The sequence below is a fragment of the Primulina tabacum genome, chromosome 8 (genome assembly GCF_025594145.1).
Source record: "Primulina tabacum isolate GXHZ01 chromosome 8, ASM2559414v2, whole genome shotgun sequence".
Classification (NCBI taxonomy): Eukaryota; Viridiplantae; Streptophyta; class Magnoliopsida; order Lamiales; family Gesneriaceae; genus Primulina; species Primulina tabacum.
Window position 1 is genome coordinate 1,724,364 of NC_134557.1, and position 17,219 is coordinate 1,741,582.

Here is a 17,219-nt window from a genome sequence, read left to right on the forward strand (position 1 = left end):
ATTATCGGGAAAAATATCTGAGCTTGAGATTTACCCTTCTCATGTTTCAATGTTTTTTAAAAAAATATCAATCATATTTTATCATTTTGTTTCTGTTAAATATATGTACACGTCATTAGATGGACCATTAGTTTGACTCAGTAAATGATATAAATAGCTTGACTCTGTAATCTTCTCGAATTGATTGGAAGCCATTTTTCCTCCTTCATTCTTTTGTCTTTGTCTCTGGTGATGAGCTTAACCGCTTCCATGGAAGAGTATCTTCTTCCTTTAACAGTGGTATCAGAGCTGAATTTCTTCCGCATCTGATCGAATTGACTCATGGCGGCACATACATCCAATTTCAGCTTCAGCGATCCTCTATATCTGCATCCATCCGATGCTCCTGGAGCTTCGCTTGTCTCAGAACCCTTAATTGGTACAGAAAATTATGGAGTTTGGAGTAGGGCAATGCTACTGGCACTACGAGCGAAGAACAAGCTCGGTTTCATCAATGGAACATGTCGAAAACCAGCTGATAATCATCCTACTCTGCATCAATGGGAGCGATGCAATGCAATTGTTCTGTCGTGGTTGATGAGCTCAGTCTCGAAGGAAATTTTTAGTGGAATCATATATTGCACTGAGGCTTCTGCTGTCTGGACAGATCTCAAGGAGCGATTTGACAAAATATGTGGATCAAGAATTTTTTCTCTTCATCGTGAGATCTCACATTTGTCACAGGGCTCTTCCTCCATTTCGATGTATTTTTCAAACTTGAAGAAGCTATGGGATGAGTATTCCTCTTTGGTTACGCTCCCATCTTGTGGATGTGCTACTGCTAAGGCATATCTCGATCATGATCAACATCAACGTCTTCTTCAATTTCTCATGGGCTTAAATGAGACGTATGGGCATATTCGCAGCCAGATTTTGATGTTGGACCCTCTGCCATCTGTTAATCAAGCATATTCAATTATAAGTCAAGAGGAATCTCATAGAGTAGCCCTTTCATCTCATCTGAGTGCAGACTTGCCTTCTGTTGCCTTCTATTCTTCATCAAATAAGAAGGTTGAATCAGTAAAATGCGAGAACTGCAATGTTATAGGTCATACAAAGGATCAATGTTTTCGGATAATTGGCTACCCCCCTGGACACAAGTTACATAAGAAGTTTCCTCAATCTAAGAACTATAAGTTCACTCAAAAGCCTTCAAGATTCTCAGCTCACAATAGTGTTAATACAACTTCTGACTCTTTCATCATTTCTGAGGAATCCAAAATAGCAGCTCCATCTGTGGTTCATGCTCTTACTGATGCTCAGTACCAGCAGCTCTTGAAGTTACTTGATCAACCTTTGCTTTCTCCAGTAGCTACAGTTAACTTAGCAGGTACATTCACTAGCTTAATGACTGTTTCCAAAGACACCGATTGGATATTAGACACTGGGGCCAATGCCCACATTACAGGTACTTCAAGTGTTTTGCAATCGACTCAGCCTTGTGCTTCATCTCCTGGTTCGGTCAGGCTGCCTAATGGTAACTATACTCCTATTCTTTCATGTGGTTCAGTTCAATTATCTCCTTCATATACCTTGCCCAAAGTCCTATTTGTTCCTGACTTTAGCTTTAACCTCCTGTCCATTTCCCAATTCACCAAAGATCATCATTGCTGTGTTGTATTCTATCCATGTTTTTGTTTATTTCAGGACCTTTTGACTGGGAGGATCATGGGGATTGGTAGACAAAAGCATGGACTATACTATCTTGATCGTTTTCATACCAATGTTACAACACTTATTCAACCGAATGTGCAGCCTAGTTGTAATTCAAGCTCTTGTTCTTCTGTTTTCTCTGCTCATGTAAACGAAAACATTGATCTATGGCATAAACGATTTGGACATTTATCTGTTTCTCATTTACAATGTTTGCCTTTTATTAAGAGTAAGTCTCTCATATCTCATTGTTCCATTTGTCCAATGGCCAAACAAACTCGATGCCCATTTCCTATTCGTGAAAGATCAAATTCCACTCATGCTTTTCAACTCCTCCACATTGATATATGGGGTCCTTTTAAAATTCCTACTCACAGTGGTGCTCGGTATTTTCTAACCTTGATTGATGACTTTTCGAGATGCACTTGGGTTTTCCTATTGCAGTTCAAATCTGATACACTTCAATGCTTAAAACAATTCTTCACCTTTGTCTCTACTCAATTCAATCAAAAATTTAAGATTATTAGAACTGATAATGCCTTAGATTTCTTCAATCATGATTGCAAAACATACTTCACATCCTTGGGAATTCTTCACCAAAGCTCATGTCCATATACTCCACAGCAAAACGGCCTAGTTGAGCGCAAGCATCGCCACATACTTAACATAGCCCGTGCCATAAAGTTCCAAGCCTCCATTCCTGATTCTTATTGGGGCGATTGTGTTTTGCATGCAGCTTATCTAATTAATAGAATTCCCACTTCACTTTTATCCCATAAAACACCTTTTGAGGTCTTGTTTGACAGGACTCCTTCCTTTACTCACATTAGAGTTTTTGGATGTCTTTGCTATGCGTCGAATCTTAAGCCTACGAGATAAATTTGATGTTCGTGCCAAACCATATGTATTTTTGGGTTATCCACTCCATCAAAAAGGCTACAAACTTTTAGATATTTCTACAAACCAGTTTTTTGTGTCTCGAGATGTCGTCTTCCATGAGGATATATTCCCCTTTTCTACCCTGACACCATCCTCCTCTATTTTTCCTACACCAGCATCCTTGATTCACGATGATGTCTCTTCCTCTCCAATACCCGATCCTCCTCAACCTTCATCTCTTGGCCATACTACTTCTGTTCGCCAATCTACCAGAATATCACGCCCCCCAATTTGGACCCGTGATTATGTTTGCTCAAATCTTTCACCCAGTTCTACTGCCCATAGCATTTCTGATTTTCTATCATATGATAAGTTGTCACCCCGTTATCAATCCTTTCTAGCATCTATCTCTACTCTCACAGAGCCTAAATCTTATCAAGAGGCAGCCTCTGACCCACTTTGGCGTGATGCCATGGCTAAGGAGATTGCTGCCTTGGAAACCAATCGTACGTGGGACATTGTACCTTTACCTTCTGGAAAGAAACCAATTGGTTGCCGGTGGGTTTACAAAATCAATATAAAGCGGATGGAAGCATTGAACGCTTTAAAGTCCGTCTCGTTGCTAAGGGTTATACCCAACAATATGGTATCGATTATGAGGATACTTTTTCTCCAGTGGCTAAGATAGTTACCGTTCGTTGTCTCTTGACTATAGCTGCTGCCAAACATTGGCATTTGTATCAGATGGACGTGACAAATGCTTTCTTGCAAGGTGATTTACAAGAAGAAATCTACATGACAATTCCTCAAGGTTTTGAAAGGAAACAAAGGAATTTTGCTTGCAAACTTCTCAAATCCTTATACGGGTTGAAGCAAGCTTCAAGGCAATGGAATTCTAAGTTTTCTCTTGCACTGATTGCAGCTGGTTTTACACAATCCATGCATGATCATTCTCTGTTTTTCCAGAAAAATGGGAAAGTAATCACCTTGTTGTTAGTCTACGTCGATGACATCGTTATTGCTGGTAATGACATTGATGCTATTGACAAACTCAAAGGTTATCTTCATGCTACTTTTGACATTAAAGATTTAGGACCTTTGAGATATTTTTTGGGTATTGAAGTGGCTCGTTCCAAGGCTGGAATTTGCTTGAATCAACGCAAATATGCGTTGGAATTATTGTCGGAGTTTGGTATGTCTGGTTGCAAACCATTTGCCACACCTATGGAACAACATTTGAAGCTTACAACTCCTGAGTTTGATCGATCCAAATCCTTGGCAGGTCCTTCAGATATTGATCCACTTCTCAGTGATTCCTCCAACTATCAACGCCTTGTTGGCCGTCTCATATATCTAACTATCACTAGGCCTGACATATCTTATGCAGTCCAAGTCCTGAGCCAGTTTATGCACTCTCCAAAGAAGTCCCATTTGCAGGCTGCTCTTCGTGTTCTTGGATATATTAAACAATCTCCTGGCTTGGGCGTCTTTCTCTCGGCCAATACTGATCTTCATTTGTCTGCTTATTGTGATTCTGACTGGGCTTCTTGTCCGATGAGCCGCAAATCTACAACTGGATATGTCATTCAACTTGGTTCTTCTACTATCTCGTGGAAAACTAAGAAACAAAATACCGTTTCTCGTTCTTCCACTGAAGCTGAGTATCGTTCAATGGCAACCACTGTATGTGAAATTATTTGGCTTCGAGGTCTTCTCATTGACATGGGACTACCTATTGATCGGGCTACTCCACTGTTTTGTGATAATATTTCTGCTCTTCATCTTGCTGCAAATCCAATGTTTCACGAACGAACGAAGCATATAGAAATTGATTGTCACTTCATTCGAGAAAAACTGCGTAACAATGTTGTTCGCACTGCTCATATTCCCACAAAGTTGCAACCAGCAGATATCTTCACCAAGGCTTTGGCTTCTGATCAGCATCATTTTCTGATTTCCAAGCTTGCATTACTCAACATACTACAACCTTGAGGGGGGATGTTAAATATATGTACACGTCATTAGATAGGACCATTAGTTTGACTCAGTAAATGATATAAATAGCTTGACTCTGTAATCTTCTCGAATTGATTGGAAGCCATTTTTCCTCCTTCATTCTTTTGTCTTTGTCTCTGGTGATGAGCTTAACCGCTTCCATGGAAGAGTATCTTCTTCCTTTAACAGTTTCCAACTAAAACATTATTTAATATAAACCACGGTGATTATTGTTTTTTTTTTGTTTTTAACAATGAGTTGGGTATTATTTAATATCTCGTTAGTGTTTTTTTACAAGTCTTTTTTTTATTTATCAGTCTATGGTTAATATTGTATATTCAAAACATATATGTGACATACAAATACCAAATAAAAAGAAATGTATGCATATGAAACTATGGATGTAACATTATTTAAACTTTTAATAATAAATTTCTGTCAAAATTTAGTTTAATATGCTTTTAACATATAATTTTACTTTTTTAGAGTGATGATGATGATATGGGGTTGACATCAGTTATAACAACGAATCTAAATATAACAAGTTTATGTACTCTACGCAACCCTTTTGAGTCAGGTATGTGTATGCTAAAATGTGCATTTGGTTGCATATGAGTACTAAATCTTGTACTCTCTTAGTATTTGTATTAGATTTTGTACACACAATAATTATGAATAATTGTACCAAAAATAATGATCTATACAATAACTGACCACGAGATAATAATGTATATGGTTATCAACTTTAACATTTCAACGGTAACTTAATTTTTATCGGTATCTGACTATATCCATACGGACACGAGATTTAATACTCAATTTCCAACCCAATATCCATTTGGAATTGTTATTTGCACCCACGTGGATCCCATATTTAGTACTCATATCCGACCAATTATCCATTTGGAATTGGTATCGATTAAGAACAGATCCACTATTTTGTATCCGAATAAACTGAATTAGATACAAATTGTAAACTTTTAGTGGAAATACATAAATAAAATTAATGTATAAATATTAAAATTGATAATAAATTAAACATATCATAATGTATATATTTAATTAAAAATACAAAGTTCAAAAATATTTTTTAAGTAGCTTTTTTAGGGATTTTTGATAGAATTTTAACAATAATATAATACATATACATGGTATGATTAATATTGAAGTCAAACTATTATTTTTTTAAAAAATCGAGTCGATTTGGGTCAATTAATATCGATATAATATTTCAAAAAAATTAATCATGTATACAAAATTAAGTAATAAATCCACTACCATGTATATATATTTCAAAGTCCAACAACATATATCCATATCAAGGCCGACCATTATGTCACATATTCATCACCATTGGTATGACCATTAAGCCTTATATATATATATTCACACAAAACTCAAAAATTATGATGAGCTAGATTATATATATACACACACACACAAAACTCAAGAGCTAGGGTGAATTATAGCCCATCATAACCCTATATATATATATATATACACACACACACACAAAACTCAAGAGCCAGGGCGAATTATAGCCCATTATAATCTCTACATAGATCCGAGATACCAGTTGAGGAAGTGATAAAAAAATATAAGTTGAAAATTTTAGAGTTGGTGTTAATTTTTTTGGCTAATAAATATTTTTGTAAATTCAATATATTGTGTTTTTAATTTTGTTAATAAAGTTTATTATTGTTCAATTTGTTATCTATGGTTTAATTTTTTTATCTCGGACAATAAATATAGATATATAGCACAAAAAAATTATTTGGATTTTGATTATATATATTTATTTATGATATATATATAATCTCATACGCGGAAAGAAGTAACTAGGAAGAGCTGACGAGGCCGGGCTAGTCAAAGGAACGGGGCTGAAAATACCAATATCATCCCGTGGCCAATTATCGAATCGATCCTGTATTTTGGTACAGTTCTTCCGAATTATTGTGCGTAAAACTCGTCGCATCGTAGTCGATCCGGTCTGCTCCTCAATCAATAAAGTGTAATCAGGGTAAGAAGAAATTGTTCCAGATCGATGGTGAAGGAGACGGAGTACTATGATGTGCTGGGTGTGAGCCCCTCCGCAACCGAGGCACAGATAAAGAAAGCGTATTATGTTAAGGTGCGGATGATTCCAAAGCTGGGATTTATTGCTTATTTTTTTTAAAACATGTTTTCTCGGTTTCGGCTAGGTTTTCTTTATCGTTGTCAATTATCATAAATCACATGCTGGATGGTTTGCCTAACGTGGGACTGATGAAACTTTGGTTGGAATTTGACGTGATTTTTTATTCTTTATCCTTATCAGTTGCGTACGATCCTTTTCATGGTTACTTAAATCTTGAACATTTTCGGTCTATCAGGTGTCTGTTTGATATGCAAACTGTCTCTTTAATTTCGAAAGTTGGTTCAAGCCTAAAAATCTTCACGAGATCAGCCTATTGTTCAATATTAAAACTACAAAAATAAAGTTCTTGCTAAATTGTTAAAGCCAGGAGCTCATCTTCCAAGGGATATGACAGTACCATCTTAAATCACCACAGATTTATGGCTTAGCTGCTGCTTTGTAAAAGTGAATTTGAATTTTTTTCTTCCATTCTTCGTTAGAACATCAAGAAGTTACAACTCTTCTCTATTATTAGTCATTCTTCACGTTAAGCTATTTGCCTTGTTCGATGGACCCCAAAATGCTTTTGTTGCGATCAATGGGGGTTTTGTGGGGTTTTGTTTATATGAATTCGGTGAATAACACTTAACTCGATGAATTAGCTTGAACAATAAGATTCGTGTGATGTTGCCGAGGAAATAGGACATTATGCTTGGTTAATTGGTTTGCTATATGTTGAACTTCAAGCTTTAATCACCATGCATAGTTTTCGAGTTAATATGAGAACGAAGAAAATGTTTCACTCTTGTTAATCAAAAGGACGAAAGAGAGAACAAGTGTATCCTCGACTCCATCTTCACTAGCACAACTACTTTCTTACATTCGTACTAATATGTATGATTTATTCTTTGATGGTTTATTAGTAGGAAGGAAGAAAGTGAATAGAAATCAAAATTAATGTACTAAGAATGGTCTCAAGGGATGAGAAAAAGGTGCAAACATTGAGTCTATCTTCCTTTGCTCAACTTTTAATGTTGTCATATGGATTTTGGACTTAGTTACTAAGAATCCACGGAGTTCACATTGAGACTCAAGGCAAAACGAGGCACAACACTTGTGTTTAGGTGCATATTAGGACAAAAACGCAACTGTTTAGCTGTGGATGTACTCTGGCCAAGAAGTACATGCAATGGCCATGAAGCATGCGAGTTTAGGTGTAATGTGCCACAGAGGTAGACTTTTTGTTTTGAAGGTAATGTTCTGATCTTTCTCGTAAATCCATATCTAGAATATGATGGCTTGATGTATCTGCTTTAGTTTGCTTCACTAAGTTGCATGCCTTGACTTAGCTCATAGGTTATATTCCATCTGTGCTATTTGCAAGTTTAATCTATATGATTGGAGCTTGAAATGGTTTTTGAAGTGAATTTGCTGGGCTTATCTTTCATATTCACCGAAGGCAGGAGAAGAAGCTAACATATTAGCCGGAGAAATCTTTTAATTTGGAGTTCTATTTAGTCACTCCCTTTGTTTTTATAATAGATGGGTTTCTAACACGAGAAAAGATCATATTCTTTGATCTACGTGGAGTTATAGCATGAGACTTGAGAAATGGGTTTGGTAGAGAAGTTTTTTTTAGAACAATTTAATCTTATATCATGGTCTGTTCTTAATGTATATTGTATACATTTGAATGCTTAATTTGGTAGCTTTCTGTATAATCTTCTTGCTTTGCTATTTTGGAATTATTTTTTTAAAAAAATTCAGGATTTGGGACATCCTTTTGTTACGCTGCAATTCATGTGTTAATATACCAGTGCCATTTTAAACCCTTTTCAATTGGTGGTTGGCTTGGAATGTTGCAGGCTAGACAGGTTCATCCAGATAAAAACCCGAATGATCCCTTGGCGGCACAAAACTTTCAGGTGCCTTCTTATAATTTATGTTGCTTTTGTGTGTCAGAAGGGTGTAGGCTCTATGACTTAGTCCATTGTTAAAAATATCTCCATAGCATTTGGCGGCAATGTTGGAATGATCTAACTTGTGAGATGTGAAATGTTGATCGCCAGTTAACTGTACCATGTCGTCAAATGAATATGCAATACGTAAAGCAATATGATTTATGTATTAATCGAGTTCTTTTGTTCAACATGTATATAACAACAAATGGTTTTCAATAAATTTGTCATAAACAAATGATAAAATTTAATAGGAGATGAAAGAGCAGTGAACAAGTGTTACCTATTTAAGATTATGTGTTCGATATGTAGTGATAGTGGTTATTGGTTTTTGCCTTATCAGGTTCAATATATTTTTCTTTATACTAGATTCTGGGCGAGGCTTACCAGGTGCTGAGTGATCCAAAGCAGAGAGAAGCTTATGATGCTCATGGGAAATCAGGAATTTCAGCGTACTTAAATTTGGATTGTCTTTAGCCTTTTCATAATTACGAGTTTCTGTTATAGCGATTACTATTTAAAACCCAATTTTAGTAATGCTTTTCATTGTGAATTTCTTTCAGAGAAGCAATTATTGATCCTGCAGCGATCTTTGCCATGCTTTTTGGAAGTGAGCTTTTTGAGGAATATATTGGCCAGCTTGCCATGGCTTCTATGGCTTCCTTGGACGTTTTCGCAGAAGGTGAAGAATTTGATGCCAAAAAATTGCAAGACAAGATGCAGGTATAATCTCTGATATTTCCTACTTTGTAGTGTATATTTTGGCTTCATGTGTGTGCCCATCTTCATTTATTGTCACAATTTTAACACTAGTATGTATTCTAGAAGGATGACCATGAGAAGGTGGGATTGGAAGGGCCAAGGGTTAAATCAAGACCTGGAAATTGATTATTCCCAACTTTTGTACGACCACTATGAATCGATATGAAATTTGGATCTTCTTGATCTGAAAAATTTAATCGTCTGACCTGAAATGTAGCAATATAGCATTGCGAGTGCTATACTGTCAGAATACCCCCCGGTATTAAAAGAAAAGTGCTTATAATTTTATAATACCAAAATGCAATTGGAATACAAAGAAAAAAGCAGAAGCCTCTGAAAAGAAAAAAGCGCACATAGAATGATAATGGAAAACAAAACTATTCCAATGTGTAATGCCTTAAATGAAAGGAAGTCAGTCCAAGTTGATCCTTATGAATGAACGTCCCAAGGGTCAAATTCGGCTTATCACACTCCGAATTGACTGAGGGTTTATCTTTCATGTTATCACCACCCATGCAGCGGGTGACTTTGTTTCCTTCCCACAGAATGCCACCACAAGAATCAGTAGTTTTTTATTTTAAAAATTTTACCTCCCCGACAACAAGGGTACACAGTTCGAAGCAAAATTATTGTTACTTTGACATAACATGCACAATGTTCACAAGGCATATCTAAACCATGCATGCCAACCAGTGACCTCATAAGCAACCATTAGATGTCCACAGTTTCTCCCAAGCACATCACCAGCTGCTGCTATGGCAGGGTTATCCTTATACAACCATGTTTTTCAACTTCAGTCTTCCCGCTTGTGGCTTTGCTTTGATCGTTTGCTTAAAGTTGTATTTCTCATTTTCTCTAGCCAAAGAAACCTGCATTAGGCACAGGCAGGAAGGCACAGATATACGTAATGAATTACTATCCAGAAGGAATTTTCATATCTGCAGAATGCGAACAAATACTTTTGTTTGAAGCATACTGAGGCAAAGCAATTTGCGAAATGGTTCCAAATCCATATACCTTTTTTTTCATCATATCTTGATTTCCAGCCTTCGAAATGTGAAGTGGTCACTTTTATATGTGTATGCATCATTAGTCAGTGCTTGACCATCAGAAAGTTGAAATAAGTATGATGTTTTACCCTTCACATTAGAATTTTAATGGTATAGCTTTTCTGTATGCTAAGGGCTTTTTTCCTTGTAATTTTAGACGGTTCAGAAGGAAAGGGAAGAGAAGCTTGTTGGCATACTTAAAGATCGGCTCAATCTTTATGTCCAAGGCAATAAAGAAGACTTTGTTCGTCATGCTGAGGCGGAAGTGACAAGGCTTTCTAATGCTGGTAATGCATCATCAGCTCATTCTCATGATATTTTCTGTAGAACACGTTATCTCACGGCTTTGTCATTCAGACCAATAGCAAAACCACAGTATTGTTTTCAGCACTACTTATTTTTATTCTCTCTCAATAGCTTCTGTAATTTTTGAGAAACTATTTCGTTTTTAATTTTGAGGTAAAGAAATTTTGTATTCTGTTGATATTATGAAGTTTCTGTTGAAAGTGATTCACTAGTCTACTGATTGTAATTAACTTTTATTAGATTATTAATAAATATCGTTTCTTATTAATTTTTTTTTTGTATTCTGTATTTTGCCAAAGACCAAATGTAATACAGTAGACTGTGTCCTCCCCCTAGCCCCGTTCAAGAGAAACCAAATACATATTGAATTTAACTGAGTTTGCAAATGTACCACCAAATGCAGCTGTGATTTTTGTGGATGCCCAAAAAGTTACGAAGTACGCATATTTAAGAAACTGGTGCTTATTTTTTGTTTTGAAATAGTGATTCTTTTTAAAATTTATGATTTATGATTTATGATGGCCAATAAAACTAAGTGTTAGAAGCTATGTTGCTTGGTGATAGCAATTACATTATTCACATATGTAACAATTTATTATAAATACAAGATTCTTAATTCTAAAATTACAATATCTTTTAGAATGCCTTTAGTGTCGAAGAAACTAGCCCCGAGGTGTGCTCGCAGCTTGTTTAGATCATGGTGTGCACAACATTGAAAAAAAATGTGCTTCTTAATATATAATGAGTACAAATGAAATGGATTGAGTGGAAGACAGAACTCCTTTTAATATGTAGAGATATGCTACTTGATTTCTATCTGTGCAAGAAGCATTTTGTAAGATCTTTTTTAAGCAAAGTAGTCGATTTGCCAGCCCACATGGCTACCAACGCTTTATGTGTAAATAAATTTATAAACATCCAAGGTATGTCATTCGAGGTAGACATATGGTTGGCGTGGTTTTGTTCTGAGTCTATTGGCTTACTTGTAATGGGGATAAGTTACTTTATCCCCATTAGCTTAGTCAATATGTGGAGATAAGCTACTTGATCTCTTTCTATGCGTGAAAAGAGGTGTTTTGGTAAACTTTTTAAAGCTGAAGTTACTCTCATCTGAATAAATTTTTTGAGGAATTGACAATATTGATTCATCAAGAATCGACAATATTGATTCATCTATCTGATAACATATAATGTTTTATGTGTATATAAATTCATAAACATCTGAGGTATGTTACTTGGGGTAAAATTGGTTGGTGTGGTTCTGTTCCTGGTCAAGTTGCTTACATGGAACGGGGATATGGATTTTACTTTTCCATTATAATCTGCTACCAATCACATTCACCTTTCTTAATTAGCTGTTCATCTATCAGTCTATTAATTCATTTGTAGCAAATCTATTCTTATCTGGTGAAATGTCCTATCACAGCTTATGGTGTGGATATGCTGAGTACGATCGGCTATATCTATGCAAGACAGTCTGCGAAAGAACTTGGGAAGAAGGTAATCTACTTGGGTGTGCCATTTATTGCTGAGTGGTTCAGAAATAAAGGTCACTTCATCAAATCCCAAGTAACTGCTGCAACAGGTTAGTCTAGTTTCGCTGCATGTTTTCCCGAATATATCTGTGGATCAGATATACTCTTCCAAGTTGGCACCTTAAATTCTGTTGCTCGAGGCTTTTCGGGAAATTTTTTGTTTTTGGTTTTTAAAATATTTTTAATTGAACCAAGAACGATTCTCTTATTTTCAATAATTTATTGCGCAAAGGCATATGAATTAAGAATGGCCAACCAGTGAGCAAGTTGTGAAATTACATTTAAGAAACTGTTTTTCAAAATCTTGTATGTTGTTTGAGCCCAAGAAGACAGTGTATTTAGGTTTCTAGTTCTAACATTATTCTATATGCTATTAGGTAATTTAATAGGAACCTTGTAATATGGATAGAAAAGTCATTAAACTTGTGCTACGTCATCTTGGGAGGAACTTCTGTGTGTGCATCAGTTCTTTCCATGAGGCTTATCATCGCTTTCCTTCATTTCTGACATAATACTCATCCTTAGGTGCAATTGCTTTGATTCAACTACAAGAAGATATGAAACGACATCTCAGTGCTGAAGGAAATTACACAGAGGAGGAAATTGAGGAATACATGCAATCACACAAGAAGCTAATGATTGACTCCCTCTGGAAGCTCAATGTGGCTGATATTGAGGCCACCGTCTCACGCGTTTGTCAGATGGTTTGTTTTGGAGTAGCACCTTTTTTGCAACAATTTTGTATTTCAACTTGATGATTGTAATTCATGTATATGCTCCTTAGGTTCTGCAAGATAGCAGTGCAAAGAAAGAGGAGCTCCGACTGCGAGCAAAGGGCTTAAAAACCCTCGGAAAAATTTTCCAAGTAAGAGATTCCCTGAAATCTGAAGCATTGTCAATTTCCACTTGGGCCTGTGTTAATTATGCGAGATGTATATGAATTGAGTTTTTTTGGTTCTTCAGAGGGTGAAGTCAAGTAATGGAAATGAGAATGTAAGCATGCCAAGCAGCGATCCACTTCACAACTTGGGAGGTAGAGAACCAAATACTAATACTGCTTCTTGGAACACATCAGCTTCAAATAACGAAGAAGTGTCACACAATGCATCTGCATACCAGGTGCGGCCTTCCCTTTCTCTCCCTTTTTACCACCTCTTCCCTTTATGAAGATTTTCTGTTGAGCTGGTCATTCTGACGATTCTAATGATTGGGTAATTTACATTGAACACACACTAAAATTAATTTTGAGTGAGTAAACACTTTCTACTTTTCTAGATTACAACGATCAACGCTGTTGGATTATAAAAATTCACGTTTACATGCCTCGTTATTGATGTATTTGCATCCATTAGAGATATCATAATTTTAAATCTATTCTACTTTGCTCTCAACTAACTAGTGCTTCGATGTCTTTGGAGGTGCAGACTTGGTGTATACGTTCAAAATCCATTCTAGTGTAATAATTTATCTAGAACATGGGTGGTGGGTGGTAGTAATAAACATAGAACATTTTGTGGTGTATGAAAAGTAACAAATGTACGATCGTATTTACTTGGTACCTTCACGCATACCTAGTTCTATAGAAGCTAAACTACCCCTTGTGCATCTACAATTCAAATATGATTTTGCTGTCAAATTTAACGCATATGTCGACTTTCACGTACCCCCTTGCATGCAATTGTTTTCCGAGTATGATTACATTTATGTGTCATTTTTAAAATTTTATATGCATGTATTATGATTCTCATGTAGCTGCATACAATTATTTTATTTATATGTTTGTAATGTAATTGATTAAGTTTACATATGAACCTGGTCACTCACCGTACTCTTTAAAAAAATTCAAAATTAGTTTAATATTTTAATGATAATCGAAACAAATTATCCTAAAATTTCAATAAAAAGGATAAATAATGAGAAGATAAATAGTAACAGAATATTTAATCATTGACATGATGTCTCACACGAAATTAATTTGTCTCCATCCAAACTCATTCTAAGATTCACAAGGACTTAATTTTGCAATTCCTACAAGATTTTTGTTTTCTGGAAATAAAAAATCGATAATATTTAAATTTGTTGAAATGTGTTGTGCAGTTGTTGTACAAGTAGATGGCTCATTCTCTACTTTACAGGAACTTACTAGGAACTTCCTTAAATAAATTAAATATCTGGAAACCTCAATCAAATATTCTAAAATTCATCCCAATCGATGCAGCAGCAGGCCTAAATTTAGTGTGTTTTGTTTTCACAAAATATCCTCTGCTGGTTAAAAGTTTATAAATCTTGGTGTGCTGGGTTTTGAACAAGATTGGTGGAATGGTTATTAGATTGAAAAACATTTGCTAACATTTTACACACAGACAGCATTGTGTGATCGAGTTTGCACCAAGTTTATTTGCATGAAATAATCGAAGTACTAATTTATTTGCTTATAAGTATTTTATTTTGCTTTATATGTAATACTTATTAATTCCCATTCGGCTATTAACTTCAATTCCGAACTTTTCAGAGCCCATATGTGGGGGCTCCCCAATTTACTGGAGCTGATCACAGCAACTTCCCTGTTCCATCTGCACCACCGGGTGTTCACAGACAACCATAAGTACGTGTAGTTTACAATATCCAAGAATGTGAGTGACAGTGGATGTTGGTATGTATTTAAATTCTTGTATCATTTCTTGATTGTGGTTGTATCGTATGTATAGGTCTTATATAATTTAAAGGCACTCCATTTCGTCGAAGTTCTATGTTTTATGCGATTTGTCCAAAATTGAAGAAATGAGTTTTGCTGTAAAAATGGTCATATGCTGGCACAGCCTTGGTTGAATTCTTGATTGTTGAATTTTACTTGAAACTTTCACTTTATTGTACAATAATGTAATGGATGTTTTTCTGTTATGTGATCGATCACAAGAGGAGAAACGGGCTCTGGTGAACAGAAATTTGCAAGGTTTTGATATCTTTTGTTTTAGTGGCTTTAGAGCAACTCCAACCAGTGTTCTAAAAATTCCCGCCTAGGACCGCCTAGGCGGCGCCTAGGCGTTGGGCGGTCCAAAGCCGCCCCGATTTTAGGCTAGTCGAAACTTCTAGGCGTCGCCATATTAATCGGCCGCCTAGGCGCCGCCTGGCGCGAAAGTCGCCTAGGCGATTTTACAATTAAAAATCCGCCTAGGCGGTTTACACTTAAAAAAACAAATTATGAAGAAGCAACTATGACACAAGGATGGATTGTTGATGGTGGAGATAAAGATGTTAAGACAAATGTTGAAGATGTAAGGGAACTTCACGAAGAAGAATTTGTATCGGATGAAGAGGAGGAAGAAGCCATGGATTTTGAGTTTGAATCCGATACAGAAGAAGTATTGGAAAAATATGGAGATGAACTAGAAGAATTAGATTGTTTAGGTTTAATATCAATATATTATGTTGGAAAAAATGTTGAACAAATTTAATTTTCATTGTACAACGGTTGTAGTAAAGTAGTAAACTGATATGGATGATTCATATATAAAAATTTATTAATATATATTTATTATTATAATTTTAAATTTTATAATAATATATATTTCGTATACAAACATAATACTCATGAACCACTTAATGAATTTAAGCTTTAAAAAAAACCGTCTAAACAACCGCCTAGGCCCCGCCTAGTCGCCTAGACGCTAGGCGGTAGGTAACCGTCCGCTACCGTCGACCGCTTTTTAGAACACTGACTCCAACCCTGCGCTATATAGCACATGGTTTTGGCCTCCAACGGTCCAAAATGGCGCAGCCTCCCTCCTCTGCGCCAATCATTTTGGCGCTGGGTTTGGGCTTTTTTTTATTTTTTTTAATTTTTTATTTTTTTAATTAATATAAATATGTATTAAATATTTTTTATAATAATATTATATAATTGATGAGTAAAATTAAATCGTGTTGATATAAAATATAATTCATAATAAAAATTAAAACACAAAAAAATTAATTATAATTATATTAGAAAATTTATAAAAATATTTCTAGTTTTTTATTTTATTTTTGACATTTTAACTCTCGTAAATATATAATTGATAAAATATCAGAAAAACCAATGTTAACATTAATTATAGGAATTAACTCTCGTAAATATATAATTAATACTAATGTTAACATTAATTATAATTATATTGTTAAATTTATAAAATATCAGAAAAACCAATGTTAACATTAATTATCAGAATTAATTCTCGTAAATATATAATTTTTAACTCTCGTAAATATATAATTAATATTAATGTTAACATTAATTATAATTATATTGTTAAATTTATAAATAAATAGTAAACAAAAAGAATGTTCTGATATATACTTTTTAGGGTAAGATTTGAAGTAAATGGGTTGGAGATGAATGTTATATTTGGTGCAGAAACTGCACCAAAATAGATTTATGTGTTGAAGATGCCTTACAAGCTATTATCTTCTAAATTTTGGGTTTGACGACACCTCGTGATTTATTCACACAGCATGCAACTTTTTAGTTGCTTTCATTATATATTATATATATATATATATCACTTTTAATAGATTATTATACAGATTTGTAAAAAAGTTTGTGTAGAAATCATTTAACAATATTATTGATTAAATTATTAATATTGGGTAAAAAGTTATCAAAACTCACAGTATGTATCATAAATAACATATTTTTAGAATATTTTCGATAATATTATTTATTCACAAAATATGCATTCGCTGAATGAAATATAGTTATTCGTGTTTTAGTGAGTACAATGATTAATAATAATAATAATATAAATGCATCAATGTAAGGTAACATCTGTCGAGGCCTTCAGCTCCTTCATGTTAAACAAAATATGGACATTCCTAATAATTATTAATTATTACATTACTAATTATGATATCATTATATTAACTAGTGCACCGACACACGCGTTGCGTG

The 17,219-nt window shown here is 34.9% G+C and overlaps 2 protein-coding genes across 5 annotated transcripts; both read left to right on the plus strand.

Moving 5' to 3' along the window:
• Positions 1-321: 321 nt before the first annotated feature.
• On the plus strand, positions 322-2,792 carry LOC142554277 (uncharacterized). The gene is made up of 2 exons (XM_075664960.1): positions 322-1,516; positions 1,687-2,792. The coding sequence occupies exons 1-2, from the start codon at positions 322-324 to the stop codon at positions 1,719-1,721; spliced, it is 1,230 nt and encodes a 409-aa protein (XP_075521075.1). The 3' UTR covers positions 1,722-2,792.
• Positions 2,793-6,380: 3,588 nt separating this feature from the next.
• LOC142552787 (chaperone protein dnaJ 10-like) lies at positions 6,381-15,266 on the plus strand. 4 transcript variants are annotated; one of them, XM_075662612.1, is made up of 12 exons: positions 6,390-6,697; positions 7,741-7,934; positions 8,548-8,607; positions 9,010-9,092; positions 9,204-9,363; positions 10,609-10,738; positions 12,184-12,342; positions 12,818-12,996; positions 13,077-13,157; positions 13,256-13,411; positions 14,805-14,925; positions 15,001-15,266. In XM_075662612.1, exons 2-11 carry the CDS (start codon positions 7,845-7,847, stop codon positions 14,895-14,897), a joined length of 1,191 nt encoding a protein of 396 aa, XP_075518727.1. In that variant the 5' UTR covers positions 6,390-6,697; positions 7,741-7,844; the 3' UTR covers positions 14,898-14,925; positions 15,001-15,266. The 4 variants fall into 4 exon arrangements, with proteins under 4 accessions (XP_075518731.1, XP_075518727.1, XP_075518728.1 ...); XM_075662613.1 differs by having other exon boundaries at positions 14,805-14,897; XM_075662616.1 differs by lacking the exon at positions 7,741-7,934 and having other exon boundaries at positions 6,381-6,500; positions 6,586-6,697; positions 14,805-15,266.
• The last annotated feature ends 1,953 nt before the right edge of the window (positions 15,267-17,219 follow it).